The 25,679-nt window shown below is 38.6% G+C and overlaps 2 protein-coding genes across 2 annotated transcripts; one reads left to right on the plus strand and one right to left on the minus strand.

The window, feature by feature from the left end:
* Window positions 1–9,469: 9,469 nt before the first annotated feature.
* Window positions 9,470–11,555, plus strand: LOC123236052 (ribonuclease pancreatic-like). Its single transcript, XM_044662311.1, has 2 exons — window positions 9,470–9,510; window positions 10,757–11,555. The coding sequence occupies exon 2, from the start codon at window positions 10,782–10,784 to the stop codon at window positions 11,232–11,234; it is 453 nt and encodes a 150-aa protein (XP_044518246.1). The 5' UTR covers window positions 9,470–9,510; window positions 10,757–10,781; the 3' UTR covers window positions 11,235–11,555.
* Window positions 11,556–22,638: 11,083 nt separating this feature from the next.
* Window positions 22,639–23,109, minus strand: LOC123234130 (ribonuclease pancreatic-like). The gene has a single exon (XM_044660074.1). The coding sequence runs from the start codon at window positions 23,107–23,109 to the stop codon at window positions 22,639–22,641; it is 471 nt and encodes a 156-aa protein (XP_044516009.1).
* Window positions 23,110–25,679: the final 2,570 nt, after the last annotated feature.

The raw sequence follows: 25,679 nt of genomic DNA on the forward strand, positions 1-25,679 counted from the left end.
CCTTTCCTTCCAGAGCTCTACCTTGGCATTATAGGATCTTACACAGTCTACATTTCTTAGTCTCACTCTGCTTGCCAGCTTCCCATTCCCAAACCAGCTGCCACTACCACCTTCACTCAATGATAATATTATAATAATTTCTTCAAAGCTCGAATCATTGTCCAAGCCATGGGATATGGCAAAATAGGGAAATGCCAGTGAGGATGACATAAAATAAAAATCTTATATGGTCTGGGACCATTGTGAAAGCCCAGAGACCATGGTAGGAAACCTGAATTGCTAGTAAATTGAGTTTTTGTAATACACATTGACTGCAGGGGTAAAAGACTCCCACAGGTCCAGGAAAATCTTGGAGGCAGGACAGCATCAGCGGCATGACTGAGACAAATGAAAGTAATCAGGGTTTCAGCCAGAGCCAGGCATCATAAGATTGTTCTGGTCAGCTTTCGGGCTGTGTTTATTTTATACGCTTTGAGATCACACATAAAGTTGGCATGGAAATCCATTCTCACCATCCATCTTTTTCTTAGAGACAATGTATTTGACGTATAGTGGTGGGAAAGTACAGGCTTTTTCATGGAAGACAATTTCTCCATATTTCATTCATTGTTCTTTTATGTTAACTTACTGTACCAAATCAGGGAGGGGGGTGGGGAACAGAGATTATTTTGGCCTATTTTTTCGGGCATCTGTGTATAGGAATCTGAGTTAGAGTTTTAAAATCTTTAACATTAACTCACTATATGCTGGTTTATTGTGAAGTGACTTCTAGGGGAATTTCTGTATGTAATATGCATGTAAGGATGGGAATTTCCTAGGAGTTATAGAGGGCCTGTGGGGGGTCTGCTATTAGCCTGTTTTTCTGTGTTTCCCTGGGGCTGAGCAAGGATATTGATTACAATAATTCCAATAAAAGGGAATGTTAGTGAGAAAAGAGTCACATAGGGGAAATTGAATGGAATTACCATCCTTCTGTCACCTGCTATGAGGGTTCCAGAACTTGTTCCAGGCTGTGCCAAACATCACAAGCTTTGATGGCTTCCCACAATTGACTGGGTTAATTGAGTCTATGCAATGAAATTCATTTCATTCTTTGACTCTCTAGGGTCAAAGAAATAGTCTAGTAGACATATGGGCATAAGCTAGCCCTGCTCAGACCTCTGGTAATCAGTTTGATATAGAAAACAACAAAGACAAGCCAACTGGCCTTCTATGGGTTCTGATACCATTAGATAAACTGGAATAGCACAAGAAATATCAATACCTTACCTCTTGGGAAAGCAAAAGTGGGCAAATCACGAGTTTACCTGAAATAGAAGATGTGAATGCTTTTACAATGTACCAATACCATATTATATCAAACTTGGAACTAGATTTTACTAGTTATAGGCAAAGGTCTTACCAGTTATTGTTCTTTTTTGTCTGTTTTATAATAGTCTATTTAATTTATAATGTAACTTGCAACAGGCCACATGGTAAATTTAGTGACAGAACTGGGACCAGGATCTGTTCTCAGGATTTTTCTTAGAAGCTACAAAATAAGAAAGGAGGGAGAGAAGGAAGGAAGGAAGAAAGGAAGGAAGGAAGAAAGGAAGGAAGGAAGGAAGGAAGGAAGGAAGGAAGGAAGGAAGGAAGGAAGGAAGGAAGGAAGAAAGAAAGGAAGGAAGGAAGGAAGGAAGGAAAGAAGGAAGGAACAAATGGATGACGCATTTGTTAAAAGCTTCCACTAGGTGCCAGGCATTGTGCTAAATTTTTCCTCTAAATGTTTTCTCATTCAATTCTTACAATCAGTGGTATCAAACTCAAATAGAAATGGGACTACTAAACCCTGTGTTGCATATTGACTTAGAAAAACACATAGTAACATTTTCTATGTTTTATTGTATTTTTATTTAGGTTAAATATTTTCCAACTACATTTTAATCTGGTTCTGCCCCACTCAGAAATGTTGCTACTGCAAACTCACCACAGCCCTGGGTTTATAGTTAAGGAAATTTATAGTTAAGGAAATTAAGGGGCAAAGAGATTAAGTAATTTGCCCAGGGTTACACAGCTAGTATCTGAGACCAGAATTATTCAGATCTTCCTGATTCCATGCCCAAGGCTCCATCCATTGTGCCATCATCAGTCTGGATTTTATATATTCTCTCTTATTGACCATAATAAACATATTTCCTGACACAGTGGTAGGAAAGCATATATCTTTGGGCCAATGAGAGTCTCTTCTTTGGGACTGTTTTAGAGATTCTATATGGTAGGGTAGTGTGGGAGTCAATTCTACTCCTGCCCCAATACACTTGCATGTGCCCTTTACTGCTTGTTTCCCAGATCTGAATAAGAAGATTGGGCTCTGGACCTAAACTTGATCTTTTTTTTTCTTCTGTGAAGTAGCCTGGGTAAGGAAGGAGCTAATTAAGACCACAGTCAATAGGTAAATAGAAGAGCCAGGATTTGAAACCATTTCCTCAGAATGCAAATCCAGTGCTCTTTCCATGATATTTCCCTACATTATATGAAAAGTCATGAAAGATCAGACTAGGACTCTAATCTCTTGCCCCAGATCCATAAGTAGGAACAGAAAAAGTCAGCAAACATATGACAAATATACCACCTCAGACATGGAGGTCATCTAGATCTGGCAACAGGTTCCCAGTTATCTCAGCATTTTGCTTCCCCCATTACCCATTCCTCACTCCTTTACCCAGCTGTCTCCTTTCACACTGAGCTTTGTCAATAATTAATAAGGCAAGAAAGACTGGGGATCATATATGGTAGAGCAAGGGGATTTCCTCCTTAGAGGAATGAAAGGCATTGGTAAAATGAGATTGTTGGACTAGATGGTCTCTGAGGTCCCTTCCAGCTGTAAATCTCTGATCCCATAATCCTATGAGTATTGACAACTACCATATGGAATCCAGGACACCACACCACTAAACTCAGGGTGAAATCAGATCAGCCAAATCTTCTGCTGTGGTAGATCCCAGACTCCCGGGTCCCCTAGTCTTTGTCTCAGAAGAGCAGATCTTGACAACACCTGAGAGGACCCAAATGGAAGAGGCTTGTGTTTGTCTAGCCAGCTAAGGGTTCATGTTGGGGAACCAGGACCAGGCTTTGCTCTTGAAACTTAATGATAAGGTGTGTGTGAATTGGAAGATGGTGGTGGTAGCGATCCCTGGTAGTAAGGAGAGAGTATTAGGATAAAGGAGAGGTCAGGGTTGTGGAACCTGTTTTGTTGACATCACCTGTTGTGTAATCTTGCCTGCAAAGAAAGTAAGCACCTAATCTGAAGACTGGAGATTTATTGTAGCCCAAATATGAACCTAGGAGTTAGGACTCTTTTGACCTCTCAAAATCCTGCTTCCTGAGGACAATATAGTGGAAGCTGTAGTGTAAAGAGAGGACCTTGGAGTCACAAGACCTGAGTTTGAATTCTTCACTGCCACTTACATTTGTGTGACCAAGGGCAAATTATTTATTCTCTCCTGGTTTCATTTTCCTCAACTATAAAATAAGGAAGTTGAACTAGAATAAGGAAATGTCAAACATGCCTCTGTATTGGCATTGCAGCAGCTAAATTAGACTAAAATTGGGGGGGGGGGGTTTGGGGGTAGGCAGTTAGGTGGTTCAGTGGATAGAGAGCCAGGCCTAGAGATGGGAGGTCCTGGGTTCAAATATGACCTCAGACATTTCCTAGACCCTGGCCTAGCCCTTTTCTGCTTTGGAATCAGTACATAGTATTCATTCTAAGATGGAAGGTAAGGGTTAAAAAATGTAATTGGGAAATATTTAACAAATAAATTAAAATATAATAGAGCATAGGTAATATTAACATGGGGTTTTCTAAGTCAATATGAAGCCAGCAGATATTCTTATGTAAAGTTTATTGGCCCTTTTTCTATTTGAGTTTGATACCATTGATTTAAATGACCTCTGTGGTCCCTTCCAGGTAAGTCCATGAATGTCTGAACTTGAACTCAGGCTTCCTCACTCTTCCAGACTGGTAACTGAAATTAGACCATTGCTTTGTAACTCGACTCTTGCCCTTCTTACTTCCCTCTTCCCACACTCAAATGCCTAAGCCAGAAAACCAAGACTAATTTTAGGAAGTACCATCCTGTCTCTCCTTCCTCTTTACTCCTCTTACAACACAGAGAACACACTATAAAAGCCATCTGCTCTCTCTACCTGAAATTCTTTTAAACAATTGTCCAAGTCTTTCATTCTCTAATTGTAGAGATAAAGCTGAAATACCCATAAAATGGACACCTTTATGCCAAGGCCTGTATGAGTGATAATAGACCTTTCCCAGGAGTTGGTTCAGATGAGGAGAAAAGGACCTGGCAAGAAGACTCTGAGAGCCTGAATTGATAAAGGGGGAAGAGACTCTAAGGACTGGAAGTGAATAGACAGAAAGAATGGAGTGTAAGGGGTTGGAAAGCAAATGGTGCCTTCTTCAAAAGTTTGCTGAAGGTACAGCTCTTTGTGGAAGGACACACATATATTTTTGTTGTTTAGTCATATCTAACTCTCCATGACCCCATTTGGGATTTTCTTGGCAAAGATACAGATGAGAAAACTGAGGCAAACAGGATTAAGTGACTTGTTCAAAGTCACAGAGCTAGTTAAATGTCTGAGGTCAAATTTGAACTCCAGAAAATAGGTCTTCCCCACCCCAGGTCCATTACTCTGTACACTTTACCACCTCACTTTCCATAATCTTGTATATTGGGTCCTTGTTAGTGACCAAAACCTAAAAGAAGTGAGAGGGAACAGCTCGAGTAAGCCTACTTTAGACATCCCTCCCCATCGCTTGACCTTCTACTTGACCCCGGTGACCTTTATTATTAACCTGCTCTGGACATAGGGTTGATGAGCTGAGAAGAGTTGAGGAGGGGGATAAGCAGCTCAGGGTTAAGCTGGGAACATGGGAAGAGAGAACTTGGCCAGGTGGGATGCTATCTATAATCTTCTGGACACTGTCCATTCCTTTCTCCCTTTCCTTAACTCAGATAATCAAATAATCATTGATCTTTGGTTATAGGGGAAAGAAGCAGAAGTTGGGGAGAGGCTGGCGCTCTTCATGCCATTGTTGTGGACACTTTAATGAAGGAGTCAGAGGGAAGAGGGAAATTCAGAAGCATCACTGGTTCTAGATCTTCCCATTTCAACCCTATTAGTTCATTTTCTCACCTGCTCCAAACTTTCTACAGTTTCATATCTTCTCCTTCTGCTTCATCTCCTTCTGCTCTTTTCCTTATTCTATGTTTGTCTCTTCTTTCGCCCCACTCGGGGTCAGAAGACAAAATCCTGGAGGGTGGCCTGTATTTTAAACTCTGTGTGTGTGTGTGTGTGTGTGTGTGTGTGTGTGTGTGTGTGTGTTGGAGGCCTAGAGTGAGGAGGCACTGAATACTTGGAAATTTAGCTTCGTAGTTTAGAATTATGGGAAATTTTCCAGTTTACTTTGTGAAGATCTTCTAACTGCTCACAATTTAAAAAAAAGATTTATTAAAACATTTTATATTAATAAATATTTGTAAATAAAAATGATGCATTTATATAAATAAAAATAACATATTTGTATATAAAAACCTACAGATTGTTGATGTTCTATTGTGTCCAACTCTTCATGACCCCATTTTGGGATTTTCTTGGCAAAGATACTGAAGTGGTTTGCCAGTTCCTTCTCTAGTTCATTTTATAAATGAGAAAACTGAGGCAAAAAGTTAAGTGACTTGCCCAAGGTCATATAGCTAGTAACTGTCTGAAGGAAGATTAGAACTCAAGAAGATGAGACTTCTTGACTCTAAGGCCAGTACTCCATTTACTTTATCATCTAGATATCCATTATATATAGGTAATATACATACCATTATGAACAAATAATTTCCCTAAAATCCCCTCCATTGCATTGAAGTTTGTAGCTAAGAGTAAAGAAATACAGGACATTTTCTTGCTGGGAGGTATTGATAAGGACAGGAATTTAGAACAAGGAGTCTAACTCTAGGTACATAGCTCTCTTGGCTTCACCTAATTCTCTTAGTTCATGCCCTAAGTTTGTTTGTATTGCAGCCAAGAGCATTACTGGGGCCTCAGGAAACTCTTTTGTAATGTCCTTGAAATATTTTGAGGGGATTCAGACTGATAATCAGGGATTCTCCAAGAGATAGATGGAATTATCTAGTCTCAAATTAAATCATTGGTGTGGTCTGGAGAAAGTTAGCCAAAATAGGCTTAAAATCAATCCTCAAAGATACCTGGTTGAAACTGTCATGGCCTTAGGCCAGTAATGGTCAAACTTTTTAAAGAGGGGGCCAAAGGAAAGGAAATGCTTATCTGTCAGTCTGTTTGCTAAGGCAACTCTTTTGAAGTTTCACTGTATTGTTTCCTACTCATTGTATTCGTCAGATTAGAAATAATGTTGCATGACCAGATAGAATATTTCAGGGGTCCCAGCATTTGGCCCACAGGCCGTAGATTGCCCTTCACTGCCTTAGGCTATGTGAACTAAACTGTAGTTCACTCTTTCAAGGATGAGGTTTACTAGATAATTACTTGACAGAAAATCATCAGAAAGATTCTGATAGGAGAAAGGGGCAGTTCAATTTCTAGAATGTTCTCCTTCTTCATCTCTACTTCTTAATAGAGTCCCTAGCTTTTTTCAAAGTTCAGATCATGTTACCTTCTATATAAATGCTATTCTGATTTACCTCAATCCTGGTGCCCTTCCATATCCTCCTCTCCCCAAGTCATATTGCATACACTTTATATATTATGTATATATTTTGCATGTATTCAAATAAATTTATGTTATTTCCCTCTAATGGAATGTAAGTTCTAAAAACAGCAGCTGTTTCATGTTGAAGGAAGGAAGGAAGGAAGGAAGGAAGGAAGGAAGGAAGGAAGGAAGGAAGGAAGGAAGGAAGGACAATTTCAGAAATGCATCCAAATACTCAATGGTGAAATGAAAAGTGGAAAAATTTAGCTCCTGGTCATATTCACACAGCCTTCTGGGGGAACTTTCCTTTCCCCACTATAATCAGATACAGTCATAAGGCTGATCTTGGTTAACTTTATGAAGCTTAGTCCTTGTTCTTATATAAATAAAAAAGACATTGATTGACCTAGGCATTATGAGGAAATAATCTATTGATAGATTATTTACATACGCATGCACATGTACACATGTGCTTACACACACACAGCTGCCACTATGGGGAAGTCCATATCAATAGAGAATTAGGAAAATGGCTCCACCCCATGGGTATGGAATTCTCATTCTGTTTCTACCAGAAGGACTAGGGAGTGACTCAGACCTATAACTAAAGGGCTGAATAAAATGAAGGAGGATTGGATGTTAGAATTGGGAAGATCATCTAGTCTTTATTTTATGGAGAAGTGTGAACCCCAAAGAGGTCCTTTCTATGCTGATAGTGGTAATAAGCAGCAGTCAGGATTTGAACAAAGCACTTCCAACTCCGAATCCAGGAGCTTTTTACCAGTTCATGTTTAAAAAAAATAATACTAACACTTCAGATTCATATGGATATTATCATCACATAAATACAGCTCTGCTTAAATGAAAGGGCACCAAGATTGAGGTCAATCAGAATAGCATTTTTTTTTAAATTACTTTTTAAAAAAAATTTTTTTTAAACCCTTGTACTTCTGTGTATTGTCTCATAGGTGGAAGAGTGGTAAGGGTGGGCAATGGGGGTCAAGTGACTTGCCCAGGGTCACACAGCTGGGAAGTGGCTGAGGCCAGGTTTGAACCTAGGACCTCCTGTCTCTAGGCCTGACTCTCACTCCACTGAGCTACCCAGATGCCCCCAGAATAGCATTTATAAAGAAGGTAACATGAACTGAACTTTGAAAAAAACTAAGGATTCTATTAGGAGACAGAGATGTAGAGGGAGAACACTCTAAAAATTGAAAAAAAAGAGATCTTCCTTTTTAAGTTCATACCTCCTTCACTATCACATACACATTTTCTCTACACGTTTTGTGATTTCTTTGCCTTTTTCAAGGCTGAATTTGATGTTCATTTGTCAATTGTCTCTATTAAATCTCCATTAAAGACACACTCAGATGTTTTATCTCATCATCAAGTTTAGGCCAGATGAGCAAAAATGTAGGCAGGACCAAAAGGACCAAAGGACAGGTCCAATGATGGATCTGGCATTGAATTGTCTGAAACCCATCTTAGCTAAATTCTGGGAGGTCATCACTAGGAGGTGAGTTAAATTGGACAGGAGACCTGGCTTAGGGGAAAGATAGGGTGCTGTTTATTTTCTTCTGAACTCCATTTATTCCTGTCTATTTTCCTCTCTCTCTTAAATTCCATCCTCCTCAAGAAGTAACATCTAAGCATTTGGTCCTAGGGACAGCCTAAAGGTCTGCTTTTGTATGTTTTTAACCAGAGCAACTCATGCAATTGACTGTTAAGGTATGACATGACTGTCATCTGTATTAGCGGAAGTATATCTAAACCAAAGACAGAATGAATGTTTTGAAGCAGTGTTGTGTTATTCAAACTACAAAACAGTTGGCTGCTGGCATGAGAAAACAGGTCATGCTCACTAGAAATCTTCTGAGGGATGAATGGGGCAAGTCCCTACAAAAGGAGGGTCTTTGTTCCATCTGCTCACATAACTACCAGCTACAGACAAATGGATATATAGAAGAAAGAGTGAAGGATTTGAAATCAGAAGGTATGGGTTCAAATACAAACTCTGCCATTTACTACTTGAGGAGAGCAGAGGGGAGGGCTTTAGCAAGTCAGTTAATCTCTCTGAGTTTCAGCTTCCTCAATTACAAAATGTGTTAGACTAAGTGAACTCAAAGATCCCTGCTCTCTCTAAATCTCTGATCCTTTATGTTTCTCAAATACCTTTACTGGGAAATGATTATGGCAAAAATAAATTAATAAATAACATTGATAAAACTTTTTAAAGAGAAAGTAAATGATAATAATAATAAACAACTGAAATACTTGCCACAAAAAAATAAACCAAAAACACCTTCCAGAAGACCAGATTAGACAAACACCCCCAAAGAATAGCATTTAGATCCTGACTACAGAAGTCACAAAAAAGAGAGAAATAGAGTTTCCCTTTATGATATCAGATCATATTTTCTATTTATTTAGCTCTCCTGATCCAGAGGAACAATCCCTAATCACAAGAGACATTGTGAATTCTAAAAGCCAAACAGAGCAAGTAGCTAATCAGTGTAGGTGAAATTCTTAGACTTTGCTAGTAAAAAAGTGTCTCTCCTTTCCTATAAACTTCAGGGTCTGAATTCTATGAAGGGACTCATCTGTCAAGACTGAAATAATGAGAAAGGTTCTGTTAGCTCCTCCCTGGACCTGGGCTTGCCATGCTCCTCCCTCTCCTTCTTCCCAGGGGGCCAGCCCCTTTTTTCCAACTTATATAAGAACTGCCTTGGATGGGGAGAGGGAAGTGAACTGGGACAAATATTCATTTCAACCCAGAGACCTGACAGAAATCAAAGGTAAGTAGAGCACTGGATATTTGCAAAGGGTTAGCCTCCAAAGACCCAGAAGTAAGGAATATCAGGGATGGGGTATACTAGGAGAGGTCTGAACAGGAAACCTAATCCTGCCCAGAAGGGAGAGGAAGAAGAAAAGGGAACAGTTTATTGAAAGCAGATTTCACCTTCAGGAGTGGGGAAGGGGAGCAATGAGGTTTAGAGAGGATGAATCTTTCTTGGAATGTAGTGGAATCAATTCATATTATTGGTGACCAGGTCTAGTCTCAGTGGTATAGAATAATTGGGATATGCCAGACCCATTCATGGCATTTAACTGCTGCAAGTCTGATGCAATGATTTGACCTGTAGTAAATGTGCATGTAAAAAAAAAAAAAAAAAAAAAAAAAAAAAAAAAAAAAAAGAAATAGCATCAAGCACTGGAGAGAGAGCTAGCTTAGGAGTCAGGAAGACCTGGTTTCAAGTTTTACCTTTGACACAAACTGGCTGTAGGGTGCTAAGAAAGTAATTTAACCTCTCTGTGACCAAGGAAGCTGCAGGGCAGATGCTGACCCAAATTGATAGGGGTATTTCCTCCCTGAAAGAGACTCTTAGATTGTACAAAGGGATTATCTTCTTCCTCTGATACACACACATTCACTCATTCACTCACTGATCATAGGATCAATCATTGATTCACATATACAATCATAGGATCATAGAGCTGGAGGGGTCTTTAGAGTTCATCCAGTCCAGCTCCTTCATTTTGCTAATCTTTGTCCTAGGGTTGTAAAAGGGAATTTCACAAGTATGAACTCAAAGAGAACCAAGAATTCCCTTTTATAGGTATAAACTTATTCTTGCTAAATACACACACATACACATTATATACATAAGTGTATGTAGTATGTATAATATATGGGTGTGCATATATTTATTAAATTTGGCCCCTCTCTCCCAAGGAATCATGATGGGGAGCAATTTACCAGGGTCAACGAAATAAGTTAGAGAGCGAGGGAAGAAAGGAGAATGATAGAGGTTGTCTTTCAAGCAATGGGACTCATCACTGACTGACTATTGGAGCCAGAGACCCTCTTAGATATCCATCTCATCCAAGGAAAGTGACCTTCCTCTCTTACTAGCCTGAGAGGCTGTTCTCCTTTAGGGAAACGAAGGTTAGGATAGAGCCAATGGACAGTTGGTGTGGAGCCAGGATTTTTATTCCAAGGTGAAAATGCTTCCTTATCTTTTCCTCCTCTCTCCTTGGCAGTGAGAGACTGTGAGGGGCTCCCACCATGGCTCTGAAGGGCTCCCACATCATGTTCCTCCTTCTGGGGTTGTTCGTAGCAGAGCTGGTCCACCAATCGACCGGCAAAGAGTCTGCGGCAAAGAAGTTTCAGCGGCAGCACATGGATCCAAGGAATTCGACTTCCAATGACACGAAATACTGCAACCTCATGATGAAAGCCCGGAACATGACCAAAGGGAGATGCAAACCAGTCAATACCTTCATACACGAGCCTAAGGAAATAGTCGATGCCGTCTGCCAGGAGACTAACATCACCTGCAAGAATGGGCAGCCCAACTGCCACCAGAGTAGCCAGCCTATGTCCCTCACCCACTGCCGCCAGACTGGAGCCTCCAAATACCCCAACTGCCAGTATCGGGGTTCTGATATCAGTAAACAAATCATTGTGGCCTGTGAGGGAAAATCCTATGTGCCTGTGCACTTTGATGCTTTTGTATAGGATGGGGTCTGACCCCAAGGCAAAGGGAACCAATCCCTCTATGCCACTAGATGCCACCTTATTGCCTTCACTGCTTCCTCCTCCCTGACCAAGTGCCTGAAATAGTGCCTTCCCTTTTCCCTCTCCCCTTGCATGCCTTTCCTTAAACTCATCGCCTAGGATCAGACTGAATGGGTACCGCTCCAAGTAGCCCTTCCACTTTGGGGATATGTTTTATGTGTGTGTATGTTCAAGGGAAAATACGAGACTCCCAGATGTTACATCTCTTCACTGCTATTCTCAATAAAACATACCTGGTCCCAGGTGAAGATGCTAACACTGTTTCTTATGTCCATTCTGCTTTTTTATTTTTTAATTACTTTCTTTGAGGAGATGAGAACTAGAGCTCTCATTGTATATTGTGACCAAGGGTCATAGATTCGTGGATGAAGAGCCAAAAGAGACCTGTGTTAAAAGGATAAAAGGGGGAATCCCTGGTGTTGATGTGTTTGTAAGTTCGTTGGTGTGAGTAAATGAACAAACCCCTTGAGGGAAACTCCCTTCCTGTCTAGGCAGAGTGCTGATGGCTGCCCTCTCTCCCAAATTGGATCTCTAATGGAGAGAGAGAAGTATTAAAAGGACTGAAAGGAAGGTCCCCTAGTAGATGTGGTTTGGCCCTAGTCAAGATGGATTGACTAGCTGACCTAAAGGGGAAACCCCTTCCTTCCCGATAGAGAGACAGGGGCAGCACTCTGACAGTGTAGGATATGGTGGATGTAAAGGGGCAAGCAGGAGTCAGTACCAGGATAAGATACTGAGTGAAACAGGATTTGGCTTTTTTTTTTTTTTGCCTGACTTTCCCAGATGTCCGTCCTGGCCTACCCCTGCTAGGGGAAGAGCAATTTTGGACACCCCAAGACTTGATTTAGCTTGAGGTTAAAGAGAGCCCTTCCCCTTAAAAAAACCCTTCCCCTTCAAGCCCTTTTCCCTCTGACTAAGTTACATTTTTCAACTAAAAGACTGGTTTAATAAACAAGTTCAGGAAAAGGTCTTCGGAGAGAGGGAACAGGAGTGCCCTAGTCTGAACACAGGGTGGTATGGAGTCTCTTTTGGCCTAAGCCAAAAAGCCAAAAGGCTCCAGCCAGGAAACGTTCTTGAATCCTTCTTCCTTCCTATGCTGCTAACCTAATCTAGAAATTGCAGACTGTAAATGTCTTTATATAACTGGTTCAGAGAGAAAATTCTTCTTCAGGACTGGCTCAGCGTGCTTTCTGGGCAAAGCCCCTCAAACCACTGTAAAATGTTCAGCCAGCCCTCTTAAATATGTTGTCCAGGAGAGCAGGTACAATTCTCAGGTTTTTAGGTACAAGGAAAAGGTTGGAAAATCCTCAGGTATTCAAGGATTCAAATCCTGAGGTCAGGAATGAGCTCCATCCATTGCAGGGTCCAGGAACAACTCCCCTGTTACCATTTCTTTCCAACTGCCTCTCCTGTCATTCAAGCTCTCTTTCTCTCTGCAACATCCCAAAAGCCCCTTCTGTGCAAGGTTTCCTTTACACCTGAGAGGATAGTTAGTCCAATCTTGTTTATCTTACAGATGAGGACAGTGAGAATGGGAGAAGGCGAGTGTCTTGTTCCAGGTCACATAGACAATAAGCATCAGAGGGGATATTTAAACTCAGGTCTTCTGACTCCAGAGATGGTACCATTTCTACCATATGGCACTGTCTCTCATATGGACAACTTAGTTACAGGTGAAGGAGTTAGGAGGCTTGTGATTTGTTCTTGTGAATTTCTTTATTCCTGATTTAAGCTAATTATTTACCATAATATCAAACACTATAATAATATATCATATACATAATATATAGTAAGTTGAGCTTTCTCCCTTCCATTTGGGCTGAGGGAGGGACTGCTATATTCAGAGTCGGATAGGAGATGATCCCTGAAGGACCCTGTACAATAAGGGGTTTGTGGGTTTATGATCTCATGATTTCCCTTTTTCTTCCTTTGAGTCATCTGCCAGGGTTCTAACTCAAAAGATGTTTTGGCTTCTTAACTGGAGCTGCTCAGCAAGTTTACCATGACCTTTTGCTGAGAAAGAACATGATGTTTTAGATATCCTCTATTGCCAGTTCTGTACTGATTCTTTCTTTGAACCCATTTTGTCTCAGAATGACCAGGCTCCTTGCTCTTGACCTATTTTAGCTGCTAGACTCTTTTGTATAATCCTAGTGAGAACTAAGGTTCAGGGCACCCAACCCAGGGCTGCTGTCTCCACCTGCTCATCTCGTGGAAATCTCATCTGGCTGTAAGAAAGGGCATGAAATGAGTAGCTAAAAGAGCAGAAGGGTCTACTATCCAAACCAGTCTGGTCACTTAAACAGACAGCCTCCCTAAGATTGTATCAAGAGAGTGCTAGGTTGAGGAAATTATTGAATGCTGAAAAATGTAGAAAAGATTTTTCTTTTCACACTAATTCCTTTTATCCTTGGTTGGGTTTCTCAGACATTTTTTGTGGGGGTGAACCCCTTTAGAAATCTCATGAAACCTATGGATCATCTCTTATAATGATATTTTTAAATGCTTAAAATTAAATATATAAGACAAGAACTTCCAATTATATTGACATAAATTTATCAAAATATATTTTTAAAAATTCACTAACCCCAGGTTAAGAATCCTTATACTAGAGACAGCTAGATGGCATAATGGATAGAGTGCCAGGCCTGAAGTTGGGAGGGCCTGGGTTCAAATTTGGTCTCAGATGCTTCCTAGTTGTGTGACCCTGGGCAAGTCACTTTGGGGCAATTCTAATTGCCTAGCCATTATAGCTCTTCTGTCTTTGGAACTGATACTTAATATTTATTCTTGGACAGAAAGCGAGGGTTTTAAAAATCTACAGAAAATGAAGTGTGGAGAGAGGAATTTTGGATATGGAGAAAGAAATGTTCAACAACTGCTAAGTGGAGAAATTCTTCTGACAGAAAATTATTTTATTGCACTTGTGGCCAGTTCTTTCTTAGGAATAAGCAAGGGAGGAGAGAAGACTCCAGCTGCACAGAAAGCCTGGCAGAAGAGAACTTCACAGAGAGGAGGAAGCATCAGGGAGAAGAAGAAAGAGAAAAGCATATAAGAGAATTTGGATAATTGGGGGAGACTGGTACAGGGGATATATTAATGACATTGGGAACTGAAAACAAAGAATCTCAGCCATATGTCTTCACCATCCAATAAATTTTGACTCAGGAGGGGTCATGGAGGATGAGGGTACTTTTCATATAACTTTTTAAAAAATGTACCAGTTGAAACAATAGAATAAAGTTAAATTCAGAAAAACAAAGCCAATCAACAATTTTTAAAATTTGAAATTATTAAATGTTACACACTCATGGCTCTCTTACCTTTATAAGAGTGAGGTGTGAGTATCTTCTCATCTCTTTTTATTCTTTGCAATTTTGCAATATTTACTTTTGATTTGGCGGTGATTTTTTTTTTTATTTACATTGTTTTAGTAATTAGGACTGGAGAAGGAAATGGCAAACCACTCCAGGTTCCTCACCCCCCCCCCCCAAAATAAATAAATAATCACTAAGAGAAAAACCTTAAATGACTGAACAACAACAAAAATAAGTATATTGCTTTCTTGATTCTTCTTACTTCAGTCTGCATCAGATCACATATGACTATCTCTGTATCTCCATATTCATCATATTCTTCATTTTTTACAACACAGTAATATTCTATTACATTCATGTACCACAATTTGTTTAGTCTTTCCCCAATCTATGAATCTCTACTTTGTTTCTAGTTCTTTGATACCAAGAAAACTACTATTATAAATATTTGGATGTATGTGGATACTTTTTTTTCTTAATAACTTCCTTGGAGGTATATGCATAGGAATGGAATCTCTGGGTCAGAGCATATGGCATTAATCATTTTATTTGCCTGATTCCAAGTTGATTTCCTAAATGATTGTACTGATTTACAGCTTCACCAACAATACACTAGTGTTTCTATCTTCCCACATCCCATCCAACATTGATGAGAAACTAGGAGTTTGCAATTTTGCATCTTTTGTCATCTTTGCCAATTTTCCTGGTATGAGGTGAAATCTCATGGTTGTTTTGGTGTGCATTTTTCTTATTATTAGTATTCTTATTCTATACCTTATTATTAATGTTCTTATTATATTAATATTTATTATTGGAGCATTCTTTCACATAGCTGCTAATAGACTGCAATTCTTTTTGAGAACTCTTGGTTCATATCTTTTGACCACTTATCTATTAAGGAACAGCTTTTGGTCTTTTACATAGAAGTATTATATATACATATATGTATCTGTATTATATACACATATGCATTTATTAACATAATAATTATAGTTAGTATTTACAGAGCCCTAAAAAGCATTTTAGAAATATCTCTTTTTATCCTGACAACAGCCTTGAGAGGTAGGTTGCTATTATTGTACTCATTTTACAGCTTAGGCAATTGAGGCCAACAAAATCTAAGTGACTTGCCTAGAGTCAGATAGTTAGTATGTGAAACTGGATTTGAACTCAGTTCTTCCTAACTCTAGAAACAGTACTCTATTCTCTGTGCCACTTAACCTGCCTAATGTGTGTATTATAGATGTTTATGTATGTATTATAACTTAGCTGGTGATATATCTCAGATACAAGTCCTTATCTGATAAATTCTATGCAAATGTTTCCTATTAGATCACTTAACTTATTATCTTGATTTCATTAATTTTTTTAGTCAGCTTTTCAGTTTCCTGTCATTAAAGTTATCTCATCTTTGGCAATTGCCTCTATCCTGTTTTGGTTAAGAACAAATCTTATGGGGGCAGTATTGATTCAAAGATGGAAAGTAAGGATTTTTTAAAAAGTATATCTCATACTTATCACTTTAAGATATATATGTTTCTTTTCTCATTTTTATGGCATAATATTTAATATTAAGGTGGCATTTCTATTTTTTTTTAATCCTTACCTTCCATCTTAGAATTGATACAAGTATCAGTTCTAAGGCAAAAGAGCAAGGACTAGGCAATGTGAGTAAAGTGGCTTGCCTAGTGTTAGCCCGCTAGGAGATGTCTAAAGTCAGATTGGAACCCAGATCCTTCCAACTCCAGGTCTGGCACTCTATCCACTGAACCACATATCTACTGTGAATGTATTATAGGATATGGTCTAAGACTGATTTCTGGCTACTGCTTTCCATTTTTTCTCTGTAGTTCTTGTAAAGTAGAGAGTTCTTGCCTAACTAATGTGTGTTTTCTAGTTTATTGAATACAGTACTAGTCATCTAATCTGTTAGTTTAATATGCTTCTCTGTTTTTTAATCAGTACCAAATGGTTCTGAGCACTGCTACATTATAATATGGTCTCAGTCTGGAAGTGATATTACCTCTTTCATCTATCCTTTTTTATTATTGTCCTTGATATTCTATATCTTTTGTTCCTACAGAGTTTTGCAAAATATCCCTTTGGTAGATTGATTGGTAAAGCACTAAAAATATAAATTAATTTAGGCAGTATTGCCATTTTTATTACATTGGCCTGGCCCAGCTGTGACCATGAACTCCAGCTATTTAAGTGCTCTTTATATCTTTAAGAATCATTTTGCAATATAAATAATATGGAAATAGATCTTAATCAATGATTCATGTAAAACCCAGTGGAATTGCTCATTGGCTATAGGAGGTGAGTGTGAGGAGGGGAGGGAAAGAACATGAAATATATAAACATGGAAAAATATTCTAAATTAATTAAATAAATAAATGATTTTTTAAAAAAAGAATCACTTTGCAACTGAATCTATATAAGTATATTGGGCATTGTAAAACTGATTATTGGTTACTGATTATTGATTTATACTTAAGAGTTTGTTCATCATAATAATAATTAATATAATCAAACTTGATCTTTGTAACCAAACTCTAAGCTTTGAGACTCAGGGCATTATCATGCAGATCTAAAGCCAGTCTTCAATAAGTGTGCAAAATAAGATGCAAGATAAGAAAGATGCATGAAGGGTGATTCGATCTGGTCACAAGATGTATTCCTAGGGCTGGATTCAGGGAGCAATAGAAAAGAGATATTCTGAAGAATGTTCCAGGGAGAAGAGTAATTCTATGCCCCCCTCCATCACACTATGAACTTTGGAAAGTCCCTTGTCTGGAAGAACACTGTGGAGTTGGTTCTTACAAGAGGACGTAGATCCAAGTTGGGTTTTCCAGTCACCAGGATGTATTAAGACGCATAGTCAGGTGGCCAGATATCATAATTGATAACTAATCACAATCCTAGTTCTGGAGTGTTTCTGTACCTTATATAATCACCAGCGATTCCCAAAGTGGGCACTACCACCCCCTGGTGGGTACTGCAGCGATCCAGGGGAGCGGTGATGGCCACAGGTGCATTTATCTTTCCTATTAATTGCTATTAAAATTTAAAAAAAATTAATTTCCAGGGGGCTAAGTAATATTTTTTCTGGAAAGGGGGTGGTAGACCAAAAAAGTTTGGGAACCACTGCACTAAGCTATATAAAAAATCTATTCCGATTGTGTCAAGAGTCTTTGATTACTGAATAACCACTATTACTGGGAACCATAGTCCTTACAAATAAATAGATAAGCTCAGTCCTTTTGTGCCTCAGTTTCTTATTATCATAGATTTATTGTGATGTCACTTTAGGATTTGATCACCAAATATTTTATGCAGTCTATGGTTATTTTGACTGGTATTGCTCTTTCCCCATTGCCCCTTTAGATTTTTTTTATTAGTACATAGAAATACTATTGATTTTGTGGGATTATCTTGAGGTGCATGCACAACTTTACTGAAGCTGTTGTTTCAATAACATGTTTAGTTTCTATGATTGTTTTCTTTGACCCACTCCACATTTAGAATTTCATTATTCAGTTTTTATTTGGGTCTATTATCTTTTGTTTGTGTTCCCTAAAATGATTCTACTTTATATTGCATTGTGGTTTGTAAATGATGTATTTACTATGTGGGCTTTTTTACGTTTATTTGTAACATCTTTGTGCCCTAATACATGGTCAGTTTTCAGTGCCCAGTTCTGTCTTTATATGCCAGATTAGTACAGGCAAAAGAGCATTATCTCATTGGAGGACCCTAAACTCTTGGTACACCCTTTAGTCAGGTTGCTTTCAAACAATAAGGTGGACATAAAGCAACCAGCCCATTTATAACCCATCCTCATAGTAACCAGACTATCTAGCCTTCATCCTCAAGACAACCAGCCCATTTATATCTCATCCTCAAGACATCCACTCTCAGCAACAAGCCCTAGGCACCCTAATAAATAGGCTCGAAACTGAAATAATTCAGAATCAGGACAAGCCTCTTGTCCAAGCCTACCTGGGATGAGTCATGAAGAGGATGTGACACAGAGTAGAGGGGCTCTTAATATATATATATATATATATATTATATATTATATATATAATATAAGAGGCAATTCACTGAAGCTTGTGATATCTGAGTGGAGGCACCCTTCAAACTATGCTGATAAATTTAAGTTTAACATAAAGTTTATGAGACAAAAGACTTATTTTTAGAACCTATTCAACCATGACCTATATAACTACCTGCTTCTGATTATTGTTTGTTAATAATAAGTAACCAATCACTATCCCTATGGAATCATATTAATCTAGATAATATTGATTAGAACTAATCAGAGGGATAAAATTATGGATTTAAGATGGACAGGGTTTTAAAAAAAGGGGTAGAAGCCAAATTATTCCCCACATCCTAGTTCATGCCATGCCAGCTCCCATTTCTGAATTTTTGCACAAGTTTTTCCCTATCCCTGGAATGCTCTCACTTTTCACATATAACTCTTGGAATCACTAGCTCCCATCACAGCTCAATTCAAGTACTGCTTCTTGCACAACCACTTTTCTGATTCCCCCAAGTATTATTGTGCCCTCAATAGAATGGAAGGTCCCTAAGAAAAGTTAACATCATTATTTTTGTTCTGTTTCTTCCACGACTATTCTGAAGACTTGGTATATATTTAAGTACTTAATATATGCCTCTTATTGAATTAAAGTCTTAAGCATTTTCTTCTAACTTCACCTTGATTTATTTTAGGATATTAGAAAAAGCATCATGAAAATATTAAATACTAACTAAAATTATGTCCAGTGTTCTAAATATGTGTGTATATATACATATATAATTGAAGACAAAGAGAGAACATGAGTTGGATTTAGCATAGCTTTTCATCAATTGTGTGATTTCAAGTTCTCTATTCCTTAAACATCTCTCCCTTCCCTGTCATGTTATCCAATATCTGAAATTCCTTTGGCTGGGGCCATAGCTTTCATTTCCCAATTATAGAGAAGACTAAAAAAGCAAATTCTAGCTGAGATAGCATATAGGAAATCCTATTTGAAACCAACCAGATATGTGTCATGAAATTAAAAAACATAACTCTAATTTCCACATTCAATTATGATTAGCTAGTAAATGAACAAATAAAAGATATTATCAGAATTTCCCTTGTTTTCATGAGGGAAAGTGTTGAAGGATGGTTAAACATTATATGAAAGAAGGAAGTAGACACAGGGCTCCTGAATGGAACGTGGGTGAGGAAAAGGAAAAGATGAGGGTTGTCAGTAAGCCATAAGTAACAGGAAACATACACTCAAGGATGTCACAGGACAGAGCTTCCTAACCTGATGGGATCACAGATATAATGCCAAAGAAAAGAACACCATACTGCAGATAATTATAACTTACATTTGCATAATGCTCTATAGTTTACAAAAGAATTTACATACAAAATCCTTTTATATTATATTATATATGATGCATTATATATCACATATATTATAATGGTTAGTTATGTTTATAGTTTTCTCATGCAGTCAGAACTCAAGGACAATTTAATAGTAACTCACTTGGGATATAGTTTACCTTAGTATAGAACATAGAACTACTTCAATAGTCTCTAAATCTTTGATCTCCTCTTTATGATATTTACATTAGTAGAGTTAAGTCTAAAGATATGCTTACTTTTATACCTCTTTCAACCCACCAGCCTATAAGCCACCAATTTACAATTTTATCAGCAATGTATGAGTATAATTGTTTCTCCATAACCTTCCCACTAGTAGGTTTTACAATTTTTGTTTAGTTGATGGTTGATAATCGGCTTTGGCAGCTCATGTGCCAAAATAGAACAATTAAATAGCCATAAAGTGGTAGTTCAGTTATTTTCATTTGTAATTGCTTGATCATTAGCCTGGCTGAACATTTCTTCAAATGACTTTCTAATTTATTTCCTCTTTTATAAATGTGTTATTTAAAACTTTTGAATGCTTATTCATTAAATAATGAATAAATCCTTTGTTCCTTAAAAATTTTGGATGTTATGTTTTTATCCATTCACTACAATATTTCTCTACATCATCAATTATTTTTACTTTTATCTTAGTTTCTTAGTTACTCTATATTATCTTACCTATGATATTTCTTACCTTTTATGTAGTTAAATATTTATTTTTAATACCACATTCTTTAAAATACCCATTACACATGGATCATTTCAGTATTTATTAATTACAAATTACAGATTTTTACGTTTGCTCCTAAAGAACAAAAGAAGTCTTCTCCATTTGCTCCTGTAAACTATGTGTTGATGGACAGTGATTCATTTGCTCACCGGTATTTCACAAAGGATTCTCTCTTCTTAGCTTGGTAGATCTTTAATGGATCTCCTGTCTGGGATCCCTGAGATGCCTCTTTACTCTCTTCCTGATGTTTCCCACTTTCACAAGGGAAAACGCTCTCCTTTTAGGATCTCTTCATTGCAAGGACAACATATCCTCCAGACGCATCCACTTTGTGAAGGGGCCCAAGCTATAGTGCCTGCATTCCTCTCTTTGCCCTGTTCCTGATTTTATGAACTTCAAAATCATGCCTTTCGACTGGATACCGTCTGTGCCACACCTTGCCCTCCCCACTCAATTTTCAGCTTGCTTTCATCCGTTGTCTTCCTCTGTATAATGTAAACTCCTTTATGATAGGAATTTTTTTGGTTTGCATTTGCATTCCTAGGGTTTATTACAGTTTCTGACACAGAATAAGTGCCTAATAAATGCTTATCTGTCCTACCTTTCACAATAACTAACCTTTGTAGAACCTTATTACAGGGATGAAGTCATCACTTTACTCATTGTCACTGCCAGAGAAGTTGTGGGGAAGTTTTCAGACACTGATTCCCTTAAAACCATTCAAACAAATTTAAGAAATGAAATGGGTTAGGGCACTTGGGTGGCTCAGTGGATAGAGACCAAGATCTGTAGATAGGAGATCCTGGGTTTAAAAGTGATCTCAGATACTTCCTAGGTGTGTGATTCTGGGCAAGTTACTTAACTCCAATGGCCTTGTTGCTGAGAACTGATACTTAATATTCATTCTGAGGCAGAAGGTAAGGGTTTAAAAAAAAAGAAAGGAAGAAAATAGGTCATAAGCCATACATTGGGAAGGCCAAGAAGAGAGTAAAGGCCCAAAGGAGCAAAACTGAGACATTTCCTTGGAGAGAATTCTTTGTGGCAGAAATCTTGGTAACTTTAGGGAAATATGCCAGTAAATAAAAGCAACAATATCCACTGAGTCAGAAACCTTACAGGTAACCCTGGGAAGAGGAGCAGGAGAAGAGAATGGAATGAGTAACATACTCAAAAATATGCCTAGTTGAGTAAGATGCTCTAGAGACTGTGCCATCATTGTTTTTGTCTTCAAATATGCTAGTTTTCCCTTATGTCCCAGCCAATGTTTTGTGTGGAAGGAGCACTGAACTTGGAGTGAGAGATCTTAGTTCCTATCCTGACTCTCACATAGTCTTTGTATGAACCTCAATAAGTCACTTTCCCACTCTACCTCTATTTCCTTATTAATAAAATGTGAGACTCAGATTCAATGGCCTCTAGGTTATCCTCTAGCTCTAGCATTCTGTGTATAATAACCCACATTCAATGACCACATTATTTCATTGGGTTAAGGAAATTACCAAAAAGAAAAAATTGTCCATCCTTAGGAAGTGATTTCCCCAGTCAGATGTTGAGGGTTGAAATCAAATCACCATATACACTCCCCCTGATTTGATAAAAGAACCTATCCTCATGTCCCATGGAAAATTAAATCAAATCAAATAATAAATAAGTCCAGGATGAACCTAGCTTCAAAAATGTCAGCTCTCAACAAGTATGTTTTACTTGTAGCATCAGAGAAGGGATGGATGTCAAGGTTTCTCTTTCCCTAAGCATCTCAGCAAATGCCCTCAAAGGAGAGGTGACTCTTGGAGCAGTATCTAATCACAGAGTATGGACCCAGGGACTGGGAGTTGGAAGGTTAGTTGAGAAGGACAAGTATTAGATGGAGGGTTGTCCCTGGCAACTATCACCTTTTGAAGAATCGAGATGCACAGGCAGAGGGGGCCACCCATGGCAGGCCACAATGACACATTTCTTGTCATTTCTAGTCTTATACTTGCATGGGGAGTCCTTGGAGTTACCCTTTACTTGGCATTCAGTGACTTTCAGAGGTTCACCGCTCATGTGGCAGTTAAAGAATTTGTGCTTGCATGGGAGCTTTTTATTCCAGCATATAGCCTGGATCTTCAAGATGGACTCCATTATGAAGGTATTGAATACCTTGCAACTCCCTTTGGTCATGCCCCTGCTTTTCATCATCTGGTTACAGTAAGTATTGTCATCGAAGTCTAAGCCGTTTGTGTCCACGTGCTGCCGCCGAAACTTCTCTGCTGCAGACTCTGATGAGACCAGTCCCACCACTACCATTGCCAGTAGGGGGAAGAGCAGGAGGGTTCTGTCCAGGGCCATTACGGCCTCACTCACCAAAGGGAGCCTACCCAGGAAAGGGGCAGAGACAGATGAAGGACATCATGACAAGGTAAAAGAAGCTAAACCACCCCCTCTCTCTGCCTTCTTATCCTCCACATCCCTTTGTTTTGAGATTCTTTCAGAATTCATCCTGGGAGTACCTGGATTTGAACTTGGAGGAACTAGATTCAAATCTCCTTTTTATATCATTTATGTAGACTCGGGAAAGTCATTTAATCATTCTGAGACCTTTCCTGGGACTCAGTTGCTTCATTTCTCAAATTGTTTTAGACTTGATGATATCTGTCCCTTTCAGCTCTGTATTCTTAATAATTTTTATTTTTAGAAAAATTTTCCATGGTTACATAAGTCATGTTTTTACTTTCCCCTTCACCCCTTCAACCCCCCGCCCCTCTCCGCTGTAGCCAATTTGCATTTCCACTGGTTTTATCAGCTCTGTATTCTTTTTGTTTCAGAAAAATATCCTTTTTATAAGATTGGAGAGACAAGAGTCATACTGTCTTTGAGTATTCGCACCTCCATTCATCAACCATCCCACCGTTATATCATTTTTTCCCCTTCTCCCTACCTATTGTCTAGTCCTCTTCAGCAAGAGTCCCTTCAGGTGGAGGAACCCCAAAATGAAATTGTCTCACAGGGTGAGGAAATAGGAAGAGGATCTCCCAGAAATATAGTGACCCTCTCAGGGGGGTCTGAGAAGGATGTGAGAGATCATTTTGTCCAATTCTCTCATTTTACAGATAAGTAAACGAACACCCAGAGAAGATCAAACTTGCTCAAAATCATATTAATATTAATGAGCAGTGCTTGAACCCCCTAGGTCTTCTGAGTCCAAATTCAGAGTACCTTACATTACACCCTGCTGCTTCCTTCTCCTGGAGTTAACTATTTCATGACTTTGAATATACTAGTCATAGCATAAACTTAGGAACACAGCAACTACTTACTGGGAACATACTTGGTATAGCCTGGTGATTTCAGAAGCAAAAGGGATAATTCTGCCCTCACACCAGCATCATAAAGGATGCCCATTGTATGTCATGGAAAAAGAGACCCCTCCCCCCAACTTGGTCACTCCCCTTCCTTATTCCTCAGCATGTTCTCTGCCTCATTTTTGCTCCCTTTCTCCCACATGATTTATCTCTTGTCTCAAGTTCTCCCAGTGTAAGATTGATCACCAAGAAGAGAAGCTTCACCTCCAGATACACAGACTCTCCCTTGTCCTGGTTCTTCTATTCTCTCTCCTGGGATAGAATACAGCAACTGTCTCAGTGTGCTGATTTACTTGGTAAATCTGAAAACCACTAAAGAAGAGAAAAGGGAGAAAAAGCCTAGAAAGCCTACCAAGGAGAAGCAAGAGCATCGAAGGATGCTAAGAGTCTGAATTTGAAGTCTCTTTTCAGTCTAGGACATGAGATGAAGGAGCAGCAATCTTTCTAATTACTTTGAATTTGATGGGTCTAGCTATGGTTACAGCCAAGGATAACCTACTCAGCAAAACTGAGTATAATCCTTCAGGAGAAATAATGGATATTTAATGAAATAGAGGACTTTCAGAAATTTCTGGTGAAAAGATCAGAACTGAATAGAAAATGTATTATTCAAACACAAAACTCAATAGAAGCATAAAAATGTAAACATGAAAGAGAAATCATAAAAGATTCGATAAAGTTATTGTTTATGTTCCTATGTAGAAAGATAATACATGTAACTACTTATAAGTTTTTCATTATTAGAGCAATTATAAGCAAGATACATAGGTAAAGGGCATGGTTGTAAGCCCATTTTGTTGAAATTATCTCCCCCCTAAAAAATGGAGTGAGAAAGGAGGATACACTGGGAGAATGGGGGAGGGAAAGGTAGAATGGGGAAAGTATCTCACATAAAATAAGCATGAAAGAACTTTTACTTGGAGGGGAAAATGGGGAGTGCTGGCAAGCAATGCTTTAACCTCAGTCTCATTGGAAATTATTCAAAGAAGAAAGTATAATACACACACACACACACACACACACACACACACACACGCAACTGAGTATAGAAATCTATCTTACCCAACAGGTTAATAAGAGGGAAAGGGGATAGGAGAAAGGAGGAATGATGAAAGAGAGGACAAAGTAAGGCAGACAGTGATCAGAAGTGAAATAGACATTTTTTTAACCTTTGCTTTCTGTCTTTATACCAATCCTAAGAGAGAAGAGTGGGAATGAAGTGACTTGCCCAGGGTCCCACAGCTAGAAAGTGTCTGAGGCCAGATTCAAAACAGATTTTTGAGGAGAAATAGGAGAAAAGAGAGAGAGAAGAAGAAACAGAAGAAAATAAGGAGAGAAATACAGTTAGTAATCATAACTGTGTGAAGATAGGATTAACTCTCCCCTTGTCTATTTTTAGCTAAACAAATCAAGAACTTAAAGAACCCATACTTGACTCTAAAGATCACCCTAATGCAAATACCAATAATATGGAAATCCTATGAAAAACCCAGTTTAATTTCTCATTGGCTACAGGAGGGTAGTGGGAAGAGAGGAGGGAAAGGACATGAATCATGT

The sequence above is a fragment of the Gracilinanus agilis genome, chromosome 2 (genome assembly GCF_016433145.1).
Source record: "Gracilinanus agilis isolate LMUSP501 chromosome 2, AgileGrace, whole genome shotgun sequence".
Taxonomy (NCBI): domain Eukaryota; kingdom Metazoa; phylum Chordata; class Mammalia; order Didelphimorphia; family Didelphidae; genus Gracilinanus; species Gracilinanus agilis.